This window comes from Python bivittatus, unplaced genomic scaffold (genome assembly GCF_059951505.1).
Source record: "Python bivittatus isolate LINGU-HERP-01145 unplaced genomic scaffold, Pbiv_v1 ctg000060_np1212, whole genome shotgun sequence".
Lineage (NCBI taxonomy): Eukaryota > Metazoa > Chordata > Lepidosauria > Squamata > Pythonidae > Python > Python bivittatus.
The window spans coordinates 802,306-826,873 of NW_028277044.1; the positions used below are offsets into that span (position 1 = coordinate 802,306).

Consider the following 24,568-nt stretch of genomic DNA (forward strand, 5'->3'; position numbering starts at 1 on the left):
CCTGCTGCTTTCTGAGATGGGAGATGATGAGGAAAAGGAGTAACTCAGGAAGAGAAAATCCCAGGAGGCAGGATAAACCGGGCATTCCACTAGTGAGAAACTATCTGTATCAGAGTGCCAGCGGAAGCACCGCAAAACTATTCAGTGTTTCCTCTGGAGCAACAGCTAAGCTGAAAGTTAACTGCACAGCTGCTGAAGACCCCTACTCAAAGACCAACAACATCTGTTGGTGCAGCCCTTGTGTGTGAAAGGAGCCCCTCAGTGTGTGGAAAGATTAGCAGACTTCCTTAATGGTAAAGATGTTGACTGTGTGAGAATCCTGCTTTCTCACAAGCACTGTATTTTTGTACAAATGGTGAGCACAGGAATATTAGGGATAATATCAAGTCACATGAACACTATTTGGGGATCGGTTGAAGCAACGTAGGACAGATGCATTAAAATGCTTTGCAGCACCTTAAGTTGAACACATTCATTATGGCTTGTTTTGTAGCCTACCAAGCTTGACCTCTTGCCTGGCCTTTGTGCTCATATTGCTCTCAAGCCTGCAAGAGAAGGGGATGTTGTGTCCCTGCTTTTGTCCCCTTCTGCTTCTTATGAAGCGTCTATTGCCTTGAGCATGCAGAAATAACTGCTCAAGGGGACTGGTGGTCCAATGACCACATCAGATGATGTGTTAGTTGCTATCTCACTTAGTGTTTCAGGGTATTTAATAATGTCAGCATACTTCATAGGTGGAACCATAGTAACCCTAAGAGGTGCTACAAATTTCAGCAAGCCAAATTTGAACTGAATTTGGTACAGGATGCATTAAAAAAAATCAGATTTTAAAAAATTAAAATCATTTATTGTAAACCAACTAAATAGTAAGGTTCTTTTTAACATATTTACAGCTAAATCGAATCCAAAATAATTACTAAAGCCACATTTCTGGACTCATCAATGACCAAAAGGCTTTGTTGCGTTCTTATCCTTTTCCAACCATTCTGTATTTTTAGTTCTAGGCACAAGGAAGGGTACATGGGGAGTAGTATGTGTGTGCTCCATTCTTCCATCTTCCCCATACTAGCCTCCAGAAGTACAATGTGGTTGTCTGTGATTAAAAAACAAACAAACACCATCTATCCATGGAGGATCCTAACTTTCAATGGGTTTCATATCTCATAAAAACTCAGGATATGGTTGATCTTTAATTGTATAATATGTATCAAGGCAGTGAAGCTTAGTTAACAGAGAAAAAGAAGGAAGTGGCTTTTCCTACTATGTACTATAACTATACTACTATGACAGCCAGTGTAGTGATTAAGGCACCAGACTAGAAACTGGGAGACCATGAGTTTAAGTCCTGCCTTAGGGACAAAGCCATTTGGGTGACCTCAAACCAGTCATTCTCTCTCAGCCCTGGGAAAGAGGCAATGCCAAACCATTTCTGAAAAACTTGCCAAGAAAACTGCAGGGACTAGTCCAGGCAGTTGTCACTAGAAGTCAGTCCAGGCACTGACTAGAAGACCAAAAAAAAAAAAAAAATACTCCCTAGTTTCTAGATCACATTATCTAAAAAATTACACAGGATAAAGTGATGTAACAAAATCTGTATTACTTTGTACTTAAGTATTGTTTTAGTGGTCTGATTAGACTTTCAATTTTCAGTATGACACCCCTTCAGGGGCAAAGTTGATTGTTTCAAGCAATAATTGAGGCTGCCTTGATTTAAATCAACCTATTTGCAGGCAAGGGATTAAGTTAAGTGAAACAACACAGAAAACTCCTCAGGAACAGAGACATTTTTCTGTTCATGATATTCAGTGGAACACGAGCTGCCTTATACAAACGCAAAATTCTGATTTCAACCTTGTGTAGAGTTGAAGAGGAAAATACTTTGTTTTGTGTCAGATAATTTTTTATGGATTTTAATCCATATAGCTGTGAAACTGGAATTGGAACACAGTGTTGATGTTACATAACTAATTGCTGAGATTTTGCTTAAGCTTATCTCAGTCTATTTTAATATGTTTTTAAAACTACTCCCAACTTCTTAAAGGCACATCTTCAAAACTGGTGGTACCCATTTAAGAGCTGCAACTTTTAAACTCTTATGTTAGATTCTGCAGATCCCTGACAATATTGGCTATAATCAGTATGACTTCGTTCATAATTTTTTTGACAGAAAGCAAAAAATATCAAGTTATTTTTCAGATATAATTTATGTCTAATATAAGTATAAATCTTAAAACAAGGCATGAAGAAAATTTACATCAAGTAGACAAAAGTTCATTTATAAAATAGTCTTAATTGCTGATGCTCAAGACACCAAGCCACTCCTAAGAATCATTTTGTGGGTGGACAGCACATATGTGTGATTTTTTAAAATAAAAAGGTTCCTCCAACCATCCAGCTACACATAGGCATTTTTGTCGAAGTGCTTTGGAGGGGTCTTGGATGTTTTAAAATCTGCTGAATAGGCCTTGGTTCGAGTAGACATCACAGAAGCAGGTCTGTTGTATGTATATACCGTCCTGAAACATGAGAAAATTTAGTGCTCATTCTCTAAATATCAAGAAATATTGAAAGGAAGATGTTATGGAGCTGTGCAGTGCTTCAGGTCTTATAAACAGATGTTTTGGAATACATGGAAGGGTGAGTACAGCCGCTCTTTGCAACTCATTTAAACCAGCTGCATCGATTTCCAGGATCATGTGGAAACCTCCCAGAGCTGCCTTACAATTCTGGAAAAAGACATGGCTATTCTGATAAATTGCAGATGTTGGCATGTACTCACACCTTAATCACAACAAGGATATTGTACCCATCCATTACGTTCAAGGTGGGCAAAAACTTTTCAGACATGAGATTTTAATAGTAATGGCAGGGATAACATCTCCACTGGTGCTGATGTGGACACCACTGCAGTTGAAGAGGCTGCTTATGGTCAACTTTCAGTATTCTTTTAAGTGACAGTTTAACAAGAACAGTGTTAATACTTTGCTAGTCCTTGGGAAAGGCTTTCTGTGGAGTGGAAGTATGGAATGAAAATTTTCAAAACTGCTGAAGGAATATTTACTAGCACGGCAGAAACAATTTTTTCAAACTAAGCTAAAGATTCTTTTCCCAGCAGTCCTGAGCTTATGATCAAATACCTAAAAAAATATAGGCGTGTCCTGAAGTATATTCCCATGCTGAGAATCACTTAGTGGGAAGCTCAAATTGCCTTAATGACCATAACACGGAGGTCAAACAGTCAAAAGCCCTGCAGGTTCAAATGCTAAGAATGTGAGTCAACAGCCAAGCCAGGAAAGGCAGTTGCCACCTTATTATTGATGACACAATGGAGTTTGGTGTGTGAAACACTCCCAAATGTCACATAAGCTTCCCTGGTCAGATACCTCTAATTGCTTCACATTAAAAAACCAAGAAGGGGACCTTGTTACCTGCTCTTCAGAATCTACCCACTTGATTTTCAGAAGGGAATAAAAGGGTTTCTTCAGCAACCATTTATTTATTGCTTTAGTCATGCTATCAGCCTCTGATTTTTTATTTTAAATCATACATATTTGACCAAGCACAGAATCATGAGATCAAAAATCATGGAGACTTTTTCTCCATGCCATATACTGTAGCAAGCTGCTCTTAAAACAGTTTCAGATACAGGCATAAGCATGACATTCAGTTTAAATTTTTGAAATTCTCAACAAAAGAGGTAAAAATCACAGCAAATGCACTATTGCACTGCACCTTCTGTCTTCCTCCCTAGATCCTGATTTTGACCCAATTCCTTCATATGTTGTGTATTGGGGGAAGGGACACAAAATTAATATCCCACTTACTAGATAGATGAAAAGGAAAGAAAGCTTGGAAAGGTAAGTAAGGGCAGTACTAGTGAATACTGCTGTCTCAGTACTATTCAGGATAAAGTACTATTCAGTACTACTATTCAAGATAAATGGAGGTAGTTGGTTTGACAATTATAAATCCATATTTCTGTGCAAACATAAGCCCTGATTCATGAATCATGACATTCATGCTTCTTAAGAGCACTGAAAATACAGCATGCATCCTTTTAAATAGGAAGCACTAAGCATCTCCATGGCATAAATGATCCATCAGCTTCTCTGATATCTAATGCTATGCTTAAATCTTGCAGAGATGAGCAAAGTCTCACAAGCTTTTTCCCTAAAAGCAAAAGGTCTTTAAATCCCCCTTTTTCTTAACCAATCATTCTTGACTACTAACTGTACGGTTATTGCTGAAAGATATGCAGATTGAATTGGTGCTGCTTATCTTCTTACAAGTTTAATTATTAGAAATATGCTAATGCATTAATTTCAGCGTTCTGTACCGTGGAGTTTGTTTGTTTTCAGCAATGGAGAAGCAGAATATGCTGCCACCAATTATGCAAAGCGATGCTCCAGCCCAACCAATGAATAAAGCTGCTCCTAGTTCATACCTGCAGATAAGTGATACGTTCATGTTTAATAAATAGTTCAATCAGCAAATCAGTTTCATTTATTTCATGGGGAGGGTTGACAAGGATACATGAAGACATTCATTGTATTAACAAACATTTAATTAAATAATTTTTACCCATAATATTGCTGTTTCCACTAGAAGCCTCGCCCCCCAAAATCAGCAAGCATGGCAAACATTGCTCATCCCATCTAAAATAAGCCATTTGTATTATGGTTGGTAGTAACGGGATAAACACTGAAGGTTTAATTCCCTTTTCACTTCCCTGATTCTCAGATTTGGAGAAGTTACTAAATGCTGTCTTGCTTTCCAAGGTCTATCATAACAAATGTATTTACAGGTAGTCCTTGACTTACGACCAAAATTGGGACTGGAACTTCCGTAGCTAAGTGATGTAGTTAAATGAGTTGTGCCCAATTTTACAACCTTTTTTGCTGCAGTCGTTAAGTGAATCACCACAGTTAAGTGGATCTGGCTTCCCACATTGATTTTGTTGGAAGCCCCCTGGGAAGGTCGCAAATGGCAGTCACATGACCCTGGGGCACTGCAACTGTCATAAATCTTTTTTTTTTAATCTGCACTCAGTTGTTACTGACTCTGCAGTGACTGCTTTTTGGACAAGTCCTTTGCAGTTTTCAAGGCAAGGTGTTTTGGAAGTGGTTTGCCAGTGCCTCCTTCCTAGAGCAGAGCCCAGCTGGCGAGCGCAGGAGGTGGGGTTTCTGTTGCTTCGCGCCTTTTTCGGGCGAGTGCGGTTTCCGCACTACTGGCAACTGCTCCCGACTCCTTTTTGCAAGGCGCTGCCAGCATTTTTCCTCCCACCGGAGTGTTAGTACCCATTCACCTACTCACGTGAGTTTTCGAACTGTTGGGTTGACAGGAACTGGGGGAGGAAGCAGAAGCTCACTCTGCTACGCAAACGCTGGGCTCGAACCGCTGAAGTGTCAACCATTTCTGGCTGGCAACTTTCAGCGTCATTAAGCCGCTGCGCCACCGCATCCTAAATAAATCTATACCGGTTGCCGAACTCCTAAACTTTGATCGTGTGACTGCAGAGACGCTGTGATGGTTGTGAGTGTGAGGACCAGTCATAAGTCACTTTTTTCAGCACAGTAGTAACTTCAAACGGTCATTAAATAAATGGTTGTAAGTCAAGGACTACCTGTACAGTATAAGGAAGAAGCCCATAAATCCCCAGCAATAGAAAATATTGGTGCTTTGCTGCATATAATTTAGCAATAACAATCACCTATTTGTAATTGTAATGGAACAATCCTTTATCCCTTGCTTGGTCAAAAAGAGAGCAGTTCTAGTAAAGATATTATGCACAACTTGGCTTTGTGCAAAATTAGATTTGTTGTAAATGTTGCAGTGTTGGTTGCAATAACTAGAAAGATGAAAATGGTCCTAGAATATGAGTACTAATCAACTGTTAGTTGGTTTAAATTCAGAAGCAGAACAGAAGTTATTTTAATTTTTGTTATTTTATTTTGCTGAAGATACATTGTACCAAAATATATTTTTCAAGGCTTCTGTCTAACACAGAGTGGAGGACCCACAGATCAAGGCTATGGATCTTGTAATCTACCATCCTAACATCACTGAAATACTAATGGAATTAAAAGGCAGCAGTTATCCTTTTACTTCATACAGACAGATTAAATTGTATTTAGGGCAGGTAAGTTAGCTTTGGTTCCTCTAAACCAGGCAGATAGGAAAAAACAGCAAGCAAAGCATCTCCTACCTCCTATCTCAGTGTTTTTTTCAACTGGACTTACTTTTGTGCAATAAATGTGGGGTCAAAGAACTCAGATGTGATTCGGTGGGCATAGAGGGAGCAACCAGTCAATGCGCTCAGTCCTAAAAAATGCATGGTGTGAAGAACATCAATATCTGGAAATGCTTCAATACACATCAATCAGATTCTAGAAAATAATGAAATCAACAGCAATTTTCCCATTCAATTTGATGTGCCTGGAAAAATCACACTCCATTAGGTTTGATCATTTCATATTTACCTGAAAGAATAAAAATCAGGCCAGCAAAACAAGCAATTTTAGCTTTAGTTTGGTCTGAGCCTCCAACTTTTGTACACTTCATCCCAATCAGTGCAAATACAGAGCCAAAAAACCCAAGGCAGACAGCAGCAATCATGAGTCCTCTGCAAGCTTGAATGTAACCTGAAAATGCAAAAAGAAATTGAGCAATGTTCATGTTCAAAGGGCTTTCAGTATAGGTAACCTGGGGTGCCTAGGAAACATTTCCTATCTCTTCTAATTAGATGAACTCCTCTTATGCAAATCTCTGCCTTCACAGTCTTTGCAATAAGAGGTGGGAGAGGATACAGGGAGTAATATAAATCTGAATACACCCAGGTCATATTAGAAATAAATATGCTCCCAACTTTATTGATAACAGTATATAAAGATATGCTATTGTCTCAGTGTTCTTAGCAACATCCAGAGTATCGGAGCTTAGGATACTGTGACCAATTTGCAAGGCCCTGACCCCTTAATGGGTCCCCAATTTGAGCTTCTAGGGAGTCTCATACTGTCAGCCTTCCAGGTAGACCAGACTGGAAACACGACTAGATGAGCTAATTCTACTTTTACTGTAAGGCTACATTAACAGAATCTTGCAAGTCTGAAAGTATAAATTTCCCCCTGTCTCCTTTACAGCCTGAGAAGTTAGGGAGGGTCCCTTCTGAGCCTCTTTCTACACCCATTATGGAGCTGCAGACTATGCCCGCTCTTATCTGACTGTTCCTAGGCAGCATCTCTTTGGCTCATTTCTCATGGTCTTTCTTACATACCATTACACATACCTACCTACATTACAGATGGAGCCAGAATGCCATATAATCTTGTGAAAAGGAAGCTATATACAATAGCCAGGAATGAAAGCTATGAAACCATCACAAAGCCGAGGTCCATAAGCACTTGAATAAACTTCTTTCTACCCTTATTAATCCAAGATATGTTTTCTGTCACGACAATTCTAAAGAATGAAGGTTGGATCACACTCGGAGCGATCTGGGACCCCTACTTACAATCTACCTGGGAATCCAGAGAGAGACCTTACTTCCTATAATTCACTCAGATAAGACACATGGACTCAATAGCTTCCTCATTAGTTTATTCCTATATCATAGTGTTCATACAAAGCTGAAAAAAATCAGCTGTTTCTTCTCCTTCCTCTTGGTATTGCCATGCTAACGTAAATGCTCCCCCAAACAGTAGGGGATTTGGGATTGAGTCCAATGTGGATGTAAATCTACATCTTTCTTAGAGTGGAGCAGAAAAGAAAACAGAAATTCATTCAGAAAGAAGAGAAAGGACCATCTGAGCCCTTTATCTGCTTTTAATCTCTGAGCATAGTTAGGAAACAGAAGCATTAAGTCAGCACTGAAATAGGCTACCTACTGCTATCAAAACCTGTGTTTGCTTAGTACCTTGCCACATAGACATTTGTGCTGACCATTTTCTCTCCAATGCTATTACCATAAAATTTCAATGAAGCTATAAAATAAACTGATGTAAATATTCTTACACGGCCTTCACTAGTCACCTATTTCCTTGTCTGTCTACTCACCCTGCCTATCATTTACAGATGTCATAAGAGTTGACATCTGCAGAAATGACGCAAAGAAACCCAAAGAGATCACCCACAATTATTGTTCTGATCAGCTGTTTGCACAAAACTTTCCAGCAATAAATTTTATCCCTGCCTGCTTCAAAATTCAACACTCTCAGGGACTAGCTCTATGAACTTAGGGAAACATTTGATTCTCTATTACAAGGTCTGGGAAACATTTTTGCTCAATTGAAAATCAAGTGATTTATTATTTTTATATGAACAGCTTTCAAATAACATCTTGCTGGCACGAATTGGGTAAATGATCTTGAAGCCTGTGGCTGCAAAGTGCCTGTAGCTGCTTATAAAATAGTCTTTATAAAGAAGGGAAAGGGGATTTGGAGTAGATAGGCCATAATATGGGACTGAATTGTGATCACCTTCAAACAGAGGGAAAAAAATAAGGTAGCTCCCACTGTATTATTTCTTTTCTCATGCATTCTGTCTGCTCTATACTCTGCAGGATTGAACGAATACTGATGAGTTGTTTTCAGCTGAAGCGATAAAGACCAGAAATAGATCTACATTATGTTAAGAAGCTGAAATGCCCCAATCCTTTTTTAAAGAAAGGTGTTAATAGTGGATCCAAACATCTAGTGAGCTCAGAAGCTCAAGTTAACTGACTTTAATTTCAGCAGTATAAATATTCAATTGCTAATGGGTCCTTTCCAGTAACACAGGTGAAGTCAGAATAAATCCATGTTCTTCATGTAAGTCAGGCATTTTCTCTGTATTTTGCAAGGGATTCTCAATATAAAAACAATACTGAAAGAAAAGGATATGGATTTTTCCAGCCCTGCCCACATTTGTTTGCTTTCATTTTGCAACTTCTGTGATTTTATGTTGTCAAATCAAAAAGTCACACGTGCTTTGGGCCAGCAGGGAAGCACAGCAGCTAAAGAACCTGGGAAATGGTAGGTGACTTCCACACAGCAGGAAACTAAGCAGATTGTTCCTTCTCCAGCCCTACCTGCATCTGCGTCCCACGCCAGAGTGGTTTTGTTGCACAACGCACTTGCCCACAATTCCTTTAACCCTAGTTTAATGGTTAGGTATATTCTGGGTCTACATGACATTTTGCAATGTATCATAAAGAGCAGCCGCATCAAGAAGTTTAAAGTTTCTTGTCCTGATACTAGCCGTGTTTGCTCATCAGTCTGAATCACAAGCTGGTCACCACATTTTAGTCCAAAATGTTGGGCAAATCCAGCAGGTATGGATAGTTAGTTTATGACTCTATGAGCGGTGCAAATCCAGAAAATGGCTTAGCTGAGTAAACATGGTTAACCATGGCTGAACATGTCATGTGAACTCAGCCACTGCCTTGGATTCACACAAGCGTTAGGTTAAAATATGGTTGGCTGGTTCACAACTTGATGTGATAAGCTCGCTCAGCCAGTATGATTGATTTAATGTTTGGTGTTTTGTATGAATGCAGCCAATATAAATTAATCCGAATACAAATACAAACAATCCTACTCTTCCTCTGTTGTTTCTTCCTCAAAGTTCAATTTATCTTTCTGCATTCTATATATTGCACTGATGACACAGAGCAAACCCAAGAGAAAAAAAAGATATTCTCCCTGTTCCTCATGCAAGAAATGGATCTGCTCAAAGCAGACTTGGCCAAAGAGAACGGTGGCATTTCGTTTAGAGGGTGGGATAACTTTCATGTCCTCTTCCAGCTAACACTCTGTACTAATTCCAGTGCTAATTCGGGAAGTAGGAGAGGGACTTTGTGAATGTTAGCAATGATCAAACTGCCCAATTTTTCCTCATGACTTCATTTTCCTTATAATTTTAAATGAGCTTTCAATAGTTTATTCATTTACTTCACCGTATAGATTATCAATAGGTCAAATAGCACAAGCAGCCCTTGTCAGCAACTGTCGGTAAATATACCTATAATCAGTTTTGGGTGGCATCCATTCCGATGATACATGTGATTAAGATTAAATTTCATTCAGAGTTCAACAGATGCATACAAATGACTGAATTCAAATTTCGGAGGTTCATCTAACTAATAAAGCATAGCACGCACGCACACACATCTATTCTAAAGGACTTTTAATAAAAAGACAATAGCAGTAACATTTTGGAGGCAGGTAAACAGAGCAGGAACAGTTAAGAAGTTAGCAATTGGATAACTGAATGCTGTCAGTAATCATCTGATCATCATTTGCAGCATTCCTGCCCCTGAGGGAGTCTCTGTGAACTCCTCTCCCGATCAGGCATGGAGGGAGTGAATCGGAATCAATGGGACATGTTTTCTGTGTTGTATATGGTATTCCAACATGATATAAAGACCACTACAAATGCTTTTAAAAAGTTACCTGGCTAAACCAAAACATAGGTTATATAGGTTACTTTTATGGTGAACAGAGATCTCAAAATTACCTATCCAGCAGCGCAATTCTGCTATCTAACTGCAAAGTTACACCATCAGATCACCATTATGGGATAGGACAACTAATTTGGATATATTGCTATTTTGGGTATACTGCGTACATCAAGAGGATAAAACATTTCTCTCTGTAATTTTGAGTATTTATTACTGTACTAAAGTTTCGTTGTTGTTATTGTTGTGACATTATCCCTTGTAATGATGGGGAAAGCTTCACTTTATTATTTTGACTTGTGTGCAGCTTTTAAAAACCCGGGGCAGTAGGGTCTCTGATTAAGTTCCCAGTTATTTTCTTCCAAAAAGTCATTAATATAAGAGACATTCAGAAACCCCTCCACAAATTCAAGGAATATGAAAAGGAGGCTACAGGGCCATGTTAACTGTGGGCCTGTGATTGTTGTACTTGATTCACAGGAGAAGTGGCTCATATGCACAAAGAAGGATCCTAAAAAGGAGGGCAGAACCATCCTTCGCAGAAAGATCTCTACGTGTAAATACTGGTATGCAAACAGAACCACTTCATATAACAAGCTTCACTTGAATAAACGTAATATTAGTGGCAGAACTTTCAATGTGGGGGCAGCCTAGATTATAGATGCACAACCTGAGACTCCAACGGTTGCCCCATGGCCTTGAAGATCAAAATATTACAGATATGGAGAATTATTAAACTCATGACTGGAGAGTAATCATTAATTGTATTTAATTTTAATGAAAAATAAATGAAATTAAATCAAGTTTAGTTTTTGTCCAGGTTCACATCATGCAGCTCTGGTGCACCACTTAAAGCAGTGTTGTCCGAACTTGGCCACTTTAAGATGAGTGGACTTCAACTCCCAGAATTCCCCAGCCAGCCATGCTGGCTGGGGAATTCTGGGAGTTGAAGTCCACTCATCTTAAAGTGGCCAAGTTTGGACAACACTGACTTAAAGTCATGCACTGTCTGGCAGAAAAGGTTGCCTAGCCCCATTTCCCCACAATGCATGAGGGCTGTTTATATAAAGATCTGTATTCTGACACCCCCAAAAAAACTAAAACTGTCCAGTTAATGACATGCCAATATTAGAAAATTTGATACCGACACTTTTTCTAGCACCAATCTTCACTCATTTGTCTTATTTATATCAGACTGTTGCAGAAGGAAGAAAAGTAAATTTTAAAAAGTCTGGATTTTTTTTTCCTATGACAGTGCCATCACAGGGGAAAAAAGCATATTTCAGAACAAATTCTCCATTATTTGAATGTGTACAATTTTATATATTTTTAAGGGTTTTAACTGAGTGAGACCTGGTCTTTTAAGCAGACCTTTAGTTAACCATAAACGCACATGCATAATTTGAAGCACAAATGTAGGCCTGGCGCACATTCTCACTTTTTTGTGCATCTCTAGATAAGGAACAATACAGGAAATATTATCACACCTGATGGAGCACCAGACATGGCTATTGAGCTAGACTCTGCATGAAGTGAAAAGTTACTTGCACATAGCTTTTATTACTAAAAAATGGGTATTTGTAAATTTTCTCCTCAGCCCCAGTTTTCTTTAGGGGGTCTTTCTTTTTTTTCTTTTAATGTTACTCATGTAGATCATAATTGGCCACGGAAGTCATTATTTTCTGACACATTCAATTTACTGGCATTGTTAGTAGCTAATTAAGACATTAAATGTGCTGAAGCATGAAGCTATTTACCCAGAGGTCCTTTCAAGGTAATTTATAGCTATATCTCCTAGGCAAAATGGTAAACATTTACCCCAACCACAACAACATGGCTGCCATCCATCATTTACATGCCAGCATGTGATTTTTCACAAAGAAGAAGGAGTAAAGAAGGAAGGACATAATTAGTCGACACAAGCAAAGCATTACCAGATTCACATGGCCAGTGTGACGAGAATGTGCACAATGATCATCTAATCCAACTCACGGGGCACACTGAACCATTAACTAACAATACAGGCTGGATTTGCACAATATTAAACTAAAATGTGACTATTTTGTGGTTCAGTGTATTGTATAAACACACCCCCTATGTCAAGGCAGGACTGATCAAATGTCTAGTACCAACTCTCTTCAAGTGGACCAAAAAGGTATGAAGAAAGGAGGATGCACATATGACCAATATGGCAGAGATGCCCAGCCAAATCAAGAGATTCAAGTCAAGAAGACAATCCTTATAAGCGCAAGTAACTGGATAGAAATCACAGCTTTTTAGCCTGGCTATTTGGTGATCTGTGTTACATACTGGGGATATAACAACCAACCATGGTGTTTCTAATTGCCATCTCACTGCCAAACCAGCGGAAGAACCAAGTATGTACCTAGGTGGAATGGGTTTTGTATTGGGGATTTTTATTCCTGTAAGCTGCCCGGAGTCACCATGAGTGAGTTGGGCGGCCATATAAATTGTTTAAATAAATAAATAAATAAATAAATAAATAAATAAATAGGTACGTTATATGCATTTGTATGTATTATGTATAATTTTAGGGCTATCTTATCTGGGCTGCAAAAATCTGAGCTGCAGAAAACTTCCTTTGCTGCCATCTGGTGGTCATCTGGACTTTTACAGCACAGAGAGCGTAGCCCCTATGTATTATTTACCGTGCTTAGGGAACCTACAGGGTCTCCAAATGTTTCTGAACCCCAGTTCCCAACAACCCCAACCAGCATGGGCAGTGATGAAGGAACTAGGAGCTGTGGTTTAATATTTACCTACTTAAATATTAATTGTTATTTATTAATATTAATTCATATTAATTAAATGAATTTGGCACAGGATTTTACACACATTTTTAAAAACTAGTCTTGTAATGAGGCTAACAGCCAGAATCCATTTTTACTGACAATGAAAAAACAAAAACAAAGGCACAGTAAACACTATTAAAAAGTATCACTCAGACACTTTTCAATTCTACAAAATGATTATCTGAAAAAAGCTATCCAACTAATTTACTCTCTATGGTAGCAGTAGTTTGTCATATGCAGTGCATACTCAAGATTCGCCTCCCACCAGCCAGCAGCACCGTCAACGCCAAGATGATGGGACTAACCGACCCCACTCTTGTTACAGGCAGAAAAGGAGTTATGGCAATGAAAGAAAGTTTTATTCCTCTTTCCTTTAATGAAACGATCACTGACACTGGCTCTCTAAAAGACCCTAAAGCAAAAATGAGGTTAGTTTTGCCAGCCTGGGAGTGGAGGCAATAAGACTTTCTTTAACAATGAGAAGAAAAAAGAGGAAAGGAAGCCTGGGCACCCCGAGGTATGTGTGTGTCAAAACATAGGCACCCAGCCCCCCAACACAAAATATCCTTGCAGTTCAGACAGGCAATCAGATCCAGAAGAGGACTGGGCACCATCTATTATCCCACCATGTATTAGGAAACTCAAGATGAGCTATGTGGTTATTACATGTTATACTTACAACTCTGCCAGTAGCAATTCTTGTATTACTGGTTTTTTTTTAAAACACACTCAGAAAGATGGAGTTGCAGGTGTTTACAAAGAGAACAATCAAAATCATAATAATTTATTTACTACTAATGCTTTAATCATTTTGACACTATTATGAGTAAGCAAAATCTAATTATGATCATTGACAAAGTTCATCAATAGTGAGCACAACAAAACATGAATAAAACTATAATATCAGAATTTAAAATATGTAGCTAATAGTCTTCTAGCATGAAAGTGATCTATCATACCCTATTTTAAGTTAGCTGTCATGACTGAATACATTTTCTCAACTTTTTGAGAGATTTCTGAGGAATTATCTGCTAACAAAGAGAGCTCATTCTCATCTATAGGGCAGCATGACTGATTAATAGGAGTGGAGGATTTCAGTCCAGAATACCATATAATAGACAGCTCAACAAAGCTGCATTCTATTATACCCTCAAAGGGCAGATAGGATCTTGGAAGGAAATGCTGCTATACCTCCTCTCCAGAGCCATTTATTTATTTATCACATTTATATCTCACACAAAGTGACTCTGGGTGGCATACAACAATTGAATTAATGGTAAGACAATAGCTCTAACAGGTGTAAATTGACTTGTAGGACATATTTCTTTATGGATCAATTACTCTAAACTGATCAAAACTATTCAGTTACCCAGGACTCTGATGACGTCTGTTGTTTATTCATTTTATTTATTTTAAGTATTTTCTACTGCCCTTCAGCCAACAGAAAATTGTTTACATGGAAATGTAACAGAATAAAAATATACAAAATGAAAATATAAAAACAGTACTAGATTCATAAAACATCATTTAGAGCAACTGGAAAGTTAAATACCTGAGAGAATTAAAATGTTTACAAATAAATGGGGTGATACGAGTAAGGAGGCCTTCCTTCTAGCCATCACCCATTTTATCTTAGATGTTTGGGATGCCTAGAGGAAATACATCCTCCATCACACATAAATTGTGATTTCATAAAGTTAGAAATGAATTCCATGTGCTGGCTCCTACTCCTACATTCTCACATCACATTTAATCAAACTTAGTTAAGTGGTGAATGAACTGCACTACTGCCTCCCATTCACTCACTGGCTTCCCTCACAACTGGCTGCATTGGTACAACTTCTTAAACACTATAGCTTTGTAAGGGTTAAGCATGTCATCCAAAAGCAGAACTATACTACCTCTGGATACTTTACTAACTTCAAATTAATCCAATATAAAACATGGTTGCACTGTGTAGTTTGGAACTGTCAGAGATAGGATGTACCTAATACAGTATCTTTCAGGTGTGCAGGACTACAACTTCTGTCAACCATTCATAAACATCCTGGTAGGAACCTAATAAGGCTTTGATAATCCACACATCTAGAAAGCACCAGATTATAAATCCTTCTGAGAAGGATAATGTACTGCACCTGCACTTTCACACTTGTATTTATAAAGTCCAAGTTTTCAGGTAGGGGAGAATAAAACTGCACCTGCAGAAATTCTCTGTTTTGTAAAATCCTTAGAAAATTGCAATTGTCTATCCTTCTTTATACCAGATCGTCAGATGAAAGAGATTGAGTTTCTTTCCAGGTGTTCTGTCCTCCCCTCAAGGCTCCAAGTTTTAGGTAAGACTTTGATTCACAAGCATAGCTTCTCTTGGAATTCACAAATTTACCCTAAGGATGAGGTGAAGACCTCTATATTTTACCTCTCAAACAGAGGAAAGAGTTCATAGCATCACAAGATGGCAAGGGACCTCTGGGTCAAGCTGCCTAAAACCAACACAATAGTATGTTCCTTTTGTCTGAAAGCATCTGCAGGCAGTGGCAGAAGCCATAAGTAAACAACAAATAAACATGATTGTATTTGGAGGAAGACAATACAGTACACATCTTATTATTCAGTCAAAGGAATATACAATGATTTCTACCCAATTCCAACATTAGGTTTTGACTCTGACAAGCCCAGTATGTACAATTATTGAAATATACACCCCAGAGTACAATTATTGAAATATACACCCCAGAGTTTGGACTAACATTCAGCAGAAAACAGAACAAAATTCAAAATGGGCTTGCCAGTTTTGAGAAATGGGCTGAGAAAGATTTTTTTTTTTAAAGAAAAGTTATAGGGAAAATGCTTAATAATTCTTTATGTGACAATAGTACACATAAAGACAATCGTGGAATTATAACTATGTCAGCAAGGTGTGTAAAAAAGGCAAAGGTGATTTTAAGTTGTATCAAGAATATATGATTTCCAGATTACAACACATAACAGTTCTATTCTGTCCTATGCTGGTGAGGGAAGTAATATGTATTCTGGGTGCCACATTTTAAGAAATATTTAGGAAAAAGTGAAGAGATGCAAAGGAGGACAGACAAGAACGATCAGGGAACTAAAAACTAAATCTTACAAGGGTAGACTGAGGAAACTTAGTATATTTAGCCTTAAGAAAAGACAACCATGGGAAGTTATAGCATTTTTCAAGGAAATCACATAAAAGAAAGACAAATCTTTCTTTGTTTGCCTGGAGACCAGGACCAGAATTATATTCTTAAATTATGGGAAGTTCTATTCTTTCTGAGAATTATAATTTTTTCTTAAAAATTAGGAAAAAGTCAACAAATCAGTCACCAAGAGCGATAAGCAATTTGCTTAAGGTAGATGGATTCAAGAAGAGATGGACACCTTGTGCGTCAGCTGTGAAGTTAATTCCCTGTTTAAAACATTACTATAAGCAAACATTTTACAAAACAATGTTGGTTAGTGTTTTATAAACTAATTGTAATTTGTCTTAGTCTGCTCCTATGTTTGGTACTACAAATTTGGGACATATTTCAATATGATTTCATAGTGTCATGAGAACATTTGCATGCAAAAGAATGATTCATATATCACCCCAGAGACTCATAGTTTTAATTATTTCAGTTAAATACCTTCCAGGAAAGACCTAAGTTACCTTCCAAGACAAGGAGTACCTGAGCTAAACCCTTATTAGCCGATATAAACCAAAGTAAGCAATGAGTAAAATTATGAGCCTTTGATTTATTTCCTGGTTTTCAATCTACAGTCTAATTGTCATCAAGTTTGACAGGTCTTTCAAGATGTTAACATGTCAATAGTTGCATCAACCCTATAACATGCTTTATTAAGATCTGGTGGTGATTGTGATTAAAGGTGAAACCAGCATTCTTAATATATCAAGAGAAATGTGGCGTCTATCTAAACATGATAACTAGAGACAGAAGCAGCAGCAGCAGAGACTGAAAATCATAATGGAGAATATATTGCTCAGCACATTTTTTGTTATCCATGAGCACATATCATGCTTTAATTTTTAGCCGCAGTAATGACAGCAATCTAAATTCCATATTACCACAAAAAGAAAATTAATAGTAGCTGTTGCTTTATTCAGATGCTTTGTTAAATGGAAACGTTAGAGGTTTCTTGTACTATATTATGTAATCTTATAAATGAGGATGGCAGCTTCAGGAACAGGAAAATCTCAGCCTCCAAATTGTCACGCAGCAGCATAAACAGCTTGTCTTTCTATAGCCTGAAGATATATTTAATAATGGACAGTTAAACTATATAGAAATCTTAAAACAAAAAGCCTCTGCCTTTTATGTATTTATGAATCGAACTTTTACCCTGCTGCAATCAAACAACTCTTGGCAACTTACATAGTGTACATAAAACAAAATTAAAACATGCCTGGTCAGATTAAAAAACAATCACAATAACATGAATGGATAAAACCATAAAAAACAAACTTACTAAAAGATAACAATAAAAATAAGGATAAAAAATACTGTAACAGGTAAGGGAAAAAAGAAAAAAAAATAAGATGGTGTCAAATATAAACTTAAAGAAAAAACCCTCCACAAAAATTCAGTTTTTAACATTTTCCTAAAAGCTAGCAAGGAGGGGGCCAGCCTGATCTCTACCAGGAAGCTGCTCCAAAGCACTGCCACAGAGAAGCAGTGCTTCAAGCTTCAGTCCCCTGAACCTCTCAGAAATGTGGGACTGTAAGTAGTACTTCCCTGGATGCTCTAATATGTTGGGCTGACACTGGTTGCAGTGGGTGGACCTGTAGGTACTCAGATGCCAAGCCATAAAGGGCCTGTAGATTTGGTGTTCTGTGCTCCCAATGAAGAAAACCACCAGGTACGTGCTGCGTTCTGGGCCAGTTGCCATTTCTGAGTTGTCTTTAAAGGCAGTTCCACGAAAAACATACAGTATTGCAGTAGTCCAACCGGGTGGTAATGAGGGCATGTATTACTTAAGCCAGGTCCCTCTGCCCCAGATATAGCTGCAATGGGCACACCAGTGGAAGCTGGGCATAGGCCCCTCTGGTCATGGCTTCTACCTGGTTTCCAGAAGGGCTCCCAAATTGCAGACCTGCCCCTTCATGGGTCGTGTCTGCTTGTCAAGAGACATCACTGGTTGCAACAGGAAATCTTGATGTACAAGCAACGATTTTGAGCTCAGCTTTAGACTGTTCTCTCCCATCCTTACAGCCTCCAGGCACCGGGAAAGGATGTTAACAGCATCCCTCTCACAGCCAGGGTAGTGATGTATAATTGGTATCATTGACATACTGATGAGATTGTACCCCAAACTGTCAGGTGACCCTACCCAGTAGGTTTACATAAATGTTGAAAAACAGGGGACAGAAGGTTAATCCATGCAACACCCCACATATCAGGGGCTGACAGGCTGATCTCTCCTCCCACATTACTGCACACTGAAACCACCCACTGAGGAAGGAATAGAACCTTTGTAAAATAACATTTTCCTTATCCAAGCCCTGCAGGTGGTCCAGCAAGATACCATGGTTGATGGTATCAAAGGTGGCAGAGAGGTCCAAGAGGGGCACATTCTCCAGTCCAGGTCCTGGCAGAGGACACCCAAGAGAGTGACCAATGCTATCACATTCACATATAGAGTCCATATAAGCCTCTTCTTCTAGGGTGCTATGAAGCTAGTCTGCTAGTACCATTTTAATGACCTTACCCCAAAAGGGGAGGTTAGAAACGGGACGATAGTTGTCCAGAACCACTGGATTCAGGGAAGGCCTCTTCTTAAGGAGGCTCAAAACAGCCTCACCCTCCTGTAAAGAGGTGTTGACCATCTCCTGGATCTATTATGTCAAACAAAGCACTAGCTCCTGATTGACTGATTTTATTGTTATTATGCAAAAGCACAAGTATCAACAAAGCATCCATGAATTTGTTATATTTTAACATGGCTCAAAACATGCCTTCTGCTACTATGGTAATGGGAGAAAACAGAAAACACTAGCTCCTTCCATATGCCACAGGACTTTTAGCTGTCCCGGAAAACTGAGCCAATTAACTCACCAAGTTAATGGTTTGCTCCACTGGCAAGAACTCGTGCCTCCACTCTCCCATCTCTGGGATTCTCCCGTCTACCCAAGAAGCCAAGGCTCCTCCTCCTTCTCCTCCTCCTCCTCCTCCTCCTCCTCCCTCTTCTTCCTCTTCTTCTTCTTCTTCCCCTCATGTCCTTTCCCACTGCATAGAGGAGCAACTTTACTCTCCCCCAACAGCAACTGGTGTGGGCTTTCTTTTTCTTCCCTTTCCGGCAGAAGCAAGGAAGAAGGGAAGTGAAGCTGTTTGCCTGTTACGCCACTTCCCATTGGCTGAATGGAGGGAATGTCAGGAGAATGCAGAAAGTAGGGAGAATGGCTGGGGCTACACATTAGCATGGAATTATGGCTATTGTTAGGAGGCAAAGCCAGTAGACATTTGAAAGATCCAATGAAAACTCTTAGCTTTTGGAGGTAGAACGTGGTAAACATGGAGTGAATGATGTAACGGTATATAGCACAGTCCTTTGTGCTGAAAGAAAAAGAAGCAACCCAGAGAACACTAGCGAACAATATTTGGTTGAATCCAAGCCATTCAAAGTAGAATGGAAATGAAAGGAATCAGTGGATTTACTTTAAGTGTAACTAAATCTGGACCTAACCCATTAAAATTAAAAGCTCAGAATTAAGGCTTTCAGTGTGTCTTATGGGCACTTATAAGTGGTCCCTCACAGTCTACAGTCCCCAGCTTATCTCATATTAAAAAGTATGAAGCCTAAAGCTTCAAATGTTACATGATGGCAAATATATGGTTGCCAACCAGTATACTTTAGGCAGCTATGGTCATTCTTCAAGTTATGCATATACCTCGAGTTACGAATTTAATCCGTTCCGTGACTCTGGTTGCAACTCGAATTGGTCGCAACACGAGGCAAATTTTCCCATAAGGTTCAATGTAATTACCGTTAATCCGTTCTGGTGTGGAGGACAGGGAGGCGGCTATTGCTTGGAGGGAGAGTCAGGGGCGGAAAAATGGACGCGGACCACGTGTCAGGGGCGGAAAAATGGCCGCGGACCACGTGTCGGGGGCGGAAAAATGGCCGCGGACCACGTGTCGGGGCGGAAAAATGGCCGCAGACCACGTGTCAGGGGCAGAAAATGGCCACGGACCACGTGTCACAGGAGGGAAAATGGCCGCGGATCCGGTTCGTAACTCAAGGTGGTTCACAACACGAGGTAAATTTTTGGGGCTGGAGCTGGTCGTAACACGAAAAATTCGTAAGCAGAGGCGTTCATAACTCGAGGTACCACTGTACCTGGTGTTATGCAGTGAAGAGAACAGATGACTGATCTTTTTCAACCCACTTGCTGTGTTCCTGTCTATGCCTTTTACAGTACTTAGCCTTTCTAAAAGAGAATTGCAAAGGCTCAACCCACCACAGAAGTAATACATAAATCTGAGAACACTTGTTTTTAAATGTCACACATGTGGTTACATAGGCCCACCTATATCTTCTGAAAGAGCAGTCCTCTTTCAACTATAGTATAATTTTAGATAATGGAATGAGTGATTACCACAGTTAATTTTCCAAGCATCTGCTTTTTTCCATATATGGGGATAGGTACTTAGGGCACATTCACACATATAATACTCCACCCACTAAAGACAAAATCTTCCTGGACCATACCTTCCTGGACCAAGAGGTTGATATACTTCAGTATTCTGTTTCTAGCAATGGACTGACAAACAATCTAGGGAACTCAGTAAGGCAACATTCAGTTCTTCATCCCACCTGTTTAATTATATCGAGCAACAACTTTCTGATGTATGACCTTCATTAATATTTTGAATCCTTTTTGGAAGCCATTTTTAAAATGTTTCATTTACTATAGCCTTGTGACATTGAATCTAAATTCTATTTTTGAAGTGGCATAGTTATGCCCAGAGTTTCACCAGACATTAGAACTAGTTCTCAAATTATGGGTTGTAAAACACATGCTCAGATTTACAACCTTTAAGTTACCCATACTTAAAGACCATTGCCTAGGCAGTAATGGTTCTTGCTTTCCATGCCACAAGGTTTAATCCCTGACATATACAAATTGGTTGCAGGCCTAAGTCAATAAGAATACCATTACTGGGTTAGAGTCACTATGGTCTGACAAATATATGAGGAAGATTGATAAGTATATTCTTCAGATTCAATAATAAAGCCTTTACACTGATAAGCTTTGAAGTTGTAAATGGAGGGATTATATTGAAAAAACATCATTTTCAGGGGCTGTAGGTCAGTCACTTTAATTCCTTTCTTTTTTTACAGATTGGGGCAAAAAAGTGTTTTCACTGCTACAAATGATCAGAGCAGGAATTCAGCTAAACCTGAATAAAAGGGGATGGAATTTTAACTTTAGGATGGATGGATATGGATGGATGGATGGATAGATATAAATATACATATACATGAATGATTATTATAAGCCTTAACTGAAATATATATATATAAATTATATATATATATATAATAAGCCTTAACTGAAAGAATTAACTATTTACTAAAAGTGATATGAAAGAAAAAATCCAAAACTAAAAATTAACCACTGTTATATTCTGTGCTCTTGGTGCAGTTGCCCTTGCTGAAATAAATAAACATGTGGGCTAAATCTAGATGAATTTTTAAAAACATTAGTAGCAGTAGCAATGGTTTCCTGGCAGCATAGTAGTAAATTAACATTTACTTAAATTCAATATTTTCATATTTAGTCCTACTACAAGAGGGGAAAAAGATCATTTGAATTTATGTAACTCTTTTAATATTTCAAAGATTGTCATAAACTTTTGTTTTTACTTCTGGCAGTATAAAAGCTGAGTAACTATCTAACAGCTAACATTTAGATAATCAACATACCAGTCACCTTACCACTCTTAAAGTATATATAACTGAAAGAGGATTGCACTTGTAAAACAAAATTAAAATATTTTGCACCAAGAAGAATAGTAAGATGGGAATTTCCTTTTCATATCACAACTTAAAAGTTAAATCCTCATTTTTCAACCAACCCTAGTTCTTGGCTTTAAGGGGGCTTCAGGCTGCATACTTTCAGTGGACTCTCTTAAATTATGCAGGGAGATGGTGAGATAAGAATTATAATTTTCAGCCTTTTCCATAATTTGGGGGCACATGGCTTAAAATTAAAATATATGTACTAAGCCTTGCCCCCAAGACAGAAAACCACATACAATAATTATTAACCACATTTAGCAATGCAATTGGGGGGGGGGGGGTTATGAGGCAGTAATAATGGGGCCTTGGGGCTAATTTCTCCCAGGAGTTTCAAGTTCCCCATCTCCACACCATGAGTAAGTACTTGGCCACTACCACTCAAAGGGATGCAGTATAGGGGTCTTCCTAAACTGGAGATTGCAGAAGGGATCTAAATGGGAGATTGCAGAAGGGATCTAAATGGGAGATTTCAGACAGTCTCTGGATGAAATGATCAACAAGAAGCTCTTGAGTGACTCCACATGGGTAAGTCGTTCTTGACAAACTGGTCCTTGACAGATTTGTGGGACAGCTCTAGTGGAAAAAGTAACTGATCAGGGCACCCTTGATTTGTCTGTGCTGTTGCTCCACCATCTTCCTGATTCCTCCCAGCCTATCTGCATATACCTAAGAGGAAAAGGGTGATAGAAAGATCCTGGTCAAGGCTGAAACACCAGACACTGTCTTCTAAATACTGGCATGATTTTTTTGAGACGTGGACACCTTGAGGAACTTTTTAAATGAACTGAAAGAGCTGTAATTAAAAGAACTAATTTTCAGATAGGGTGGTTTTCTATTGATTTATCTACAGCACTGAGATAGGAGCTTGTGAGGGGCAAGTTCTGGGGGTGTTCTGGAGCAGGAGTACAGCTTTAGAGCCAAGAATAATGTTCATGAAGCAGCTCAAGTCCAAAACACAGCAAACAAATATTACAGTTCATCTTACGAAAGAAAATGATCAGGAAAGCAGACAATAATTGGAAAGAAACATGCACTTAATTTTCTAAGTTCTCTCCCAAAAGAATCTTAACTAGAATGAGAAAAAAGAAAATTTATCCATTGCAGTTCAGACATTTCTTTCAATGCTTTCACATCTCTAAATATGCCAATGATTTTTGTATGTGGAACTATTCCTCAACCAATTCTTCCACTATCATCTAAAATCTATAAAAAATAAGAAGACAAAGCAATCAAGTAACAGGGGAGCAAATAATCTCAGATCCATCGTTATTCCAGTTACCATCTAAATTAAAGGGGTCCCATTCAGCCCGGTCTGATTTTAGATTTATGGGCTAGAGCCAGTCGCTCAGTGGGTGAAGTGATTTGGATTCCCCCCCCCCCCACAAGAGCTCAGCGCCCACGACTCGGAAGCGAGTCCCTTTGGGCAACCCCGCCGGGCCTCCCTCTCCAGCCCAGGAGCGGGGGACAACCCAGGGCGCTGGGCACGGCGGGCACCGCCAGCTTAAACCGAGGAGAAGGCAAGGAGAGAAGGGGGGACTTGCAGACCGTCAAGCGCCAGCATGGAAGGGAAATCCTTGCAGTTGGACACCCCGGTGGAGTCGGTCACGCAGGTCTTCCAAAGGTTAGCCCAGAACGTAGCCGTGGTGATGACCGTGCCGTCGAGGGAGGACACCTTCCAGTAGTCGGTGGGCAGCGTGGAGGACACCAGCACCCAGCCCGAGATGACCAGCAGGAAGGCGAGGATTTCGACGTGCGCGCTGGCCATGGTCGACGGAGCGGAGAGGGCGCGCGATCCTCCTGCCTCGGCTCCGCTTCCCGGCCGACTCAGCACAGCCGGCTGCCGCGGCCCCGGGAGCTCCCACCCGGGCAGCATCCTCCGGGACGCGGGGGGGAGGAGTCACGCCTCCCGCCCAATCCGGGTCGTGAGGTGGCGCTGCCGGCGGGGCAGGACCGGCTTCGACCGCTGGAGAGGGACCCGGGTCTCTGGATGGGCTGCTAGCCTGGGGGCGCTCGCCCAGGGGTGGCCCTCTGACGCCGTCTGAGCGGAAGGTGGGGCCCTTCTTGCCAGCACAGCGAGGAGCGATCCGGGGGCGGTGGCGGCGCCGCCCTTCTCTTCCTCAGTTGCACCCGCGCAGAAAAAGTACAGGGGTCATTTCTGGTTCATTCCAAATATTGGCAGAATATTGGGGTGAACTTCCTGACATGTGCAAGATCCCATGATGTGTGTATGAGAGAGCCTGTGTAGAAATATGTAAAACGGGTCTGTCCAGGACCTAGGTCG

General features: G+C 39.7%; 1 protein-coding gene across 2 annotated transcripts in view; it reads right to left on the reverse strand.

Annotated features, from left to right (window-relative positions):
- Window positions 1–73: 73 nt before the first annotated feature.
- Window positions 74–24,568, reverse strand: part of CLDN10 (claudin 10) — a 57,139-nt gene continuing 32,644 nt past the window's right edge. The window contains exons 1-5 of one of the 2 annotated variants that reach the window (XM_007436198.3): window positions 23,833–24,052; window positions 6,480–6,641; window positions 6,240–6,321; window positions 4,337–4,444; window positions 74–2,516 (exon numbers count right to left, since the gene is read on the reverse strand). In XM_007436198.3, the coding sequence (XP_007436260.1) occupies window positions 2,396–2,516; window positions 4,337–4,444; window positions 6,240–6,321; window positions 6,480–6,641; window positions 23,833–24,052 (693 nt within the window). In that variant the 3' untranslated portion in view covers window positions 74–2,395. Of the gene's footprint in view, window positions 2,517–4,336; window positions 4,445–6,239; window positions 6,322–6,479; window positions 6,642–23,832; window positions 24,053–24,568 lie in introns of those variants that run through there. The other variant, XM_025171847.2, reaches the window with a different exon arrangement.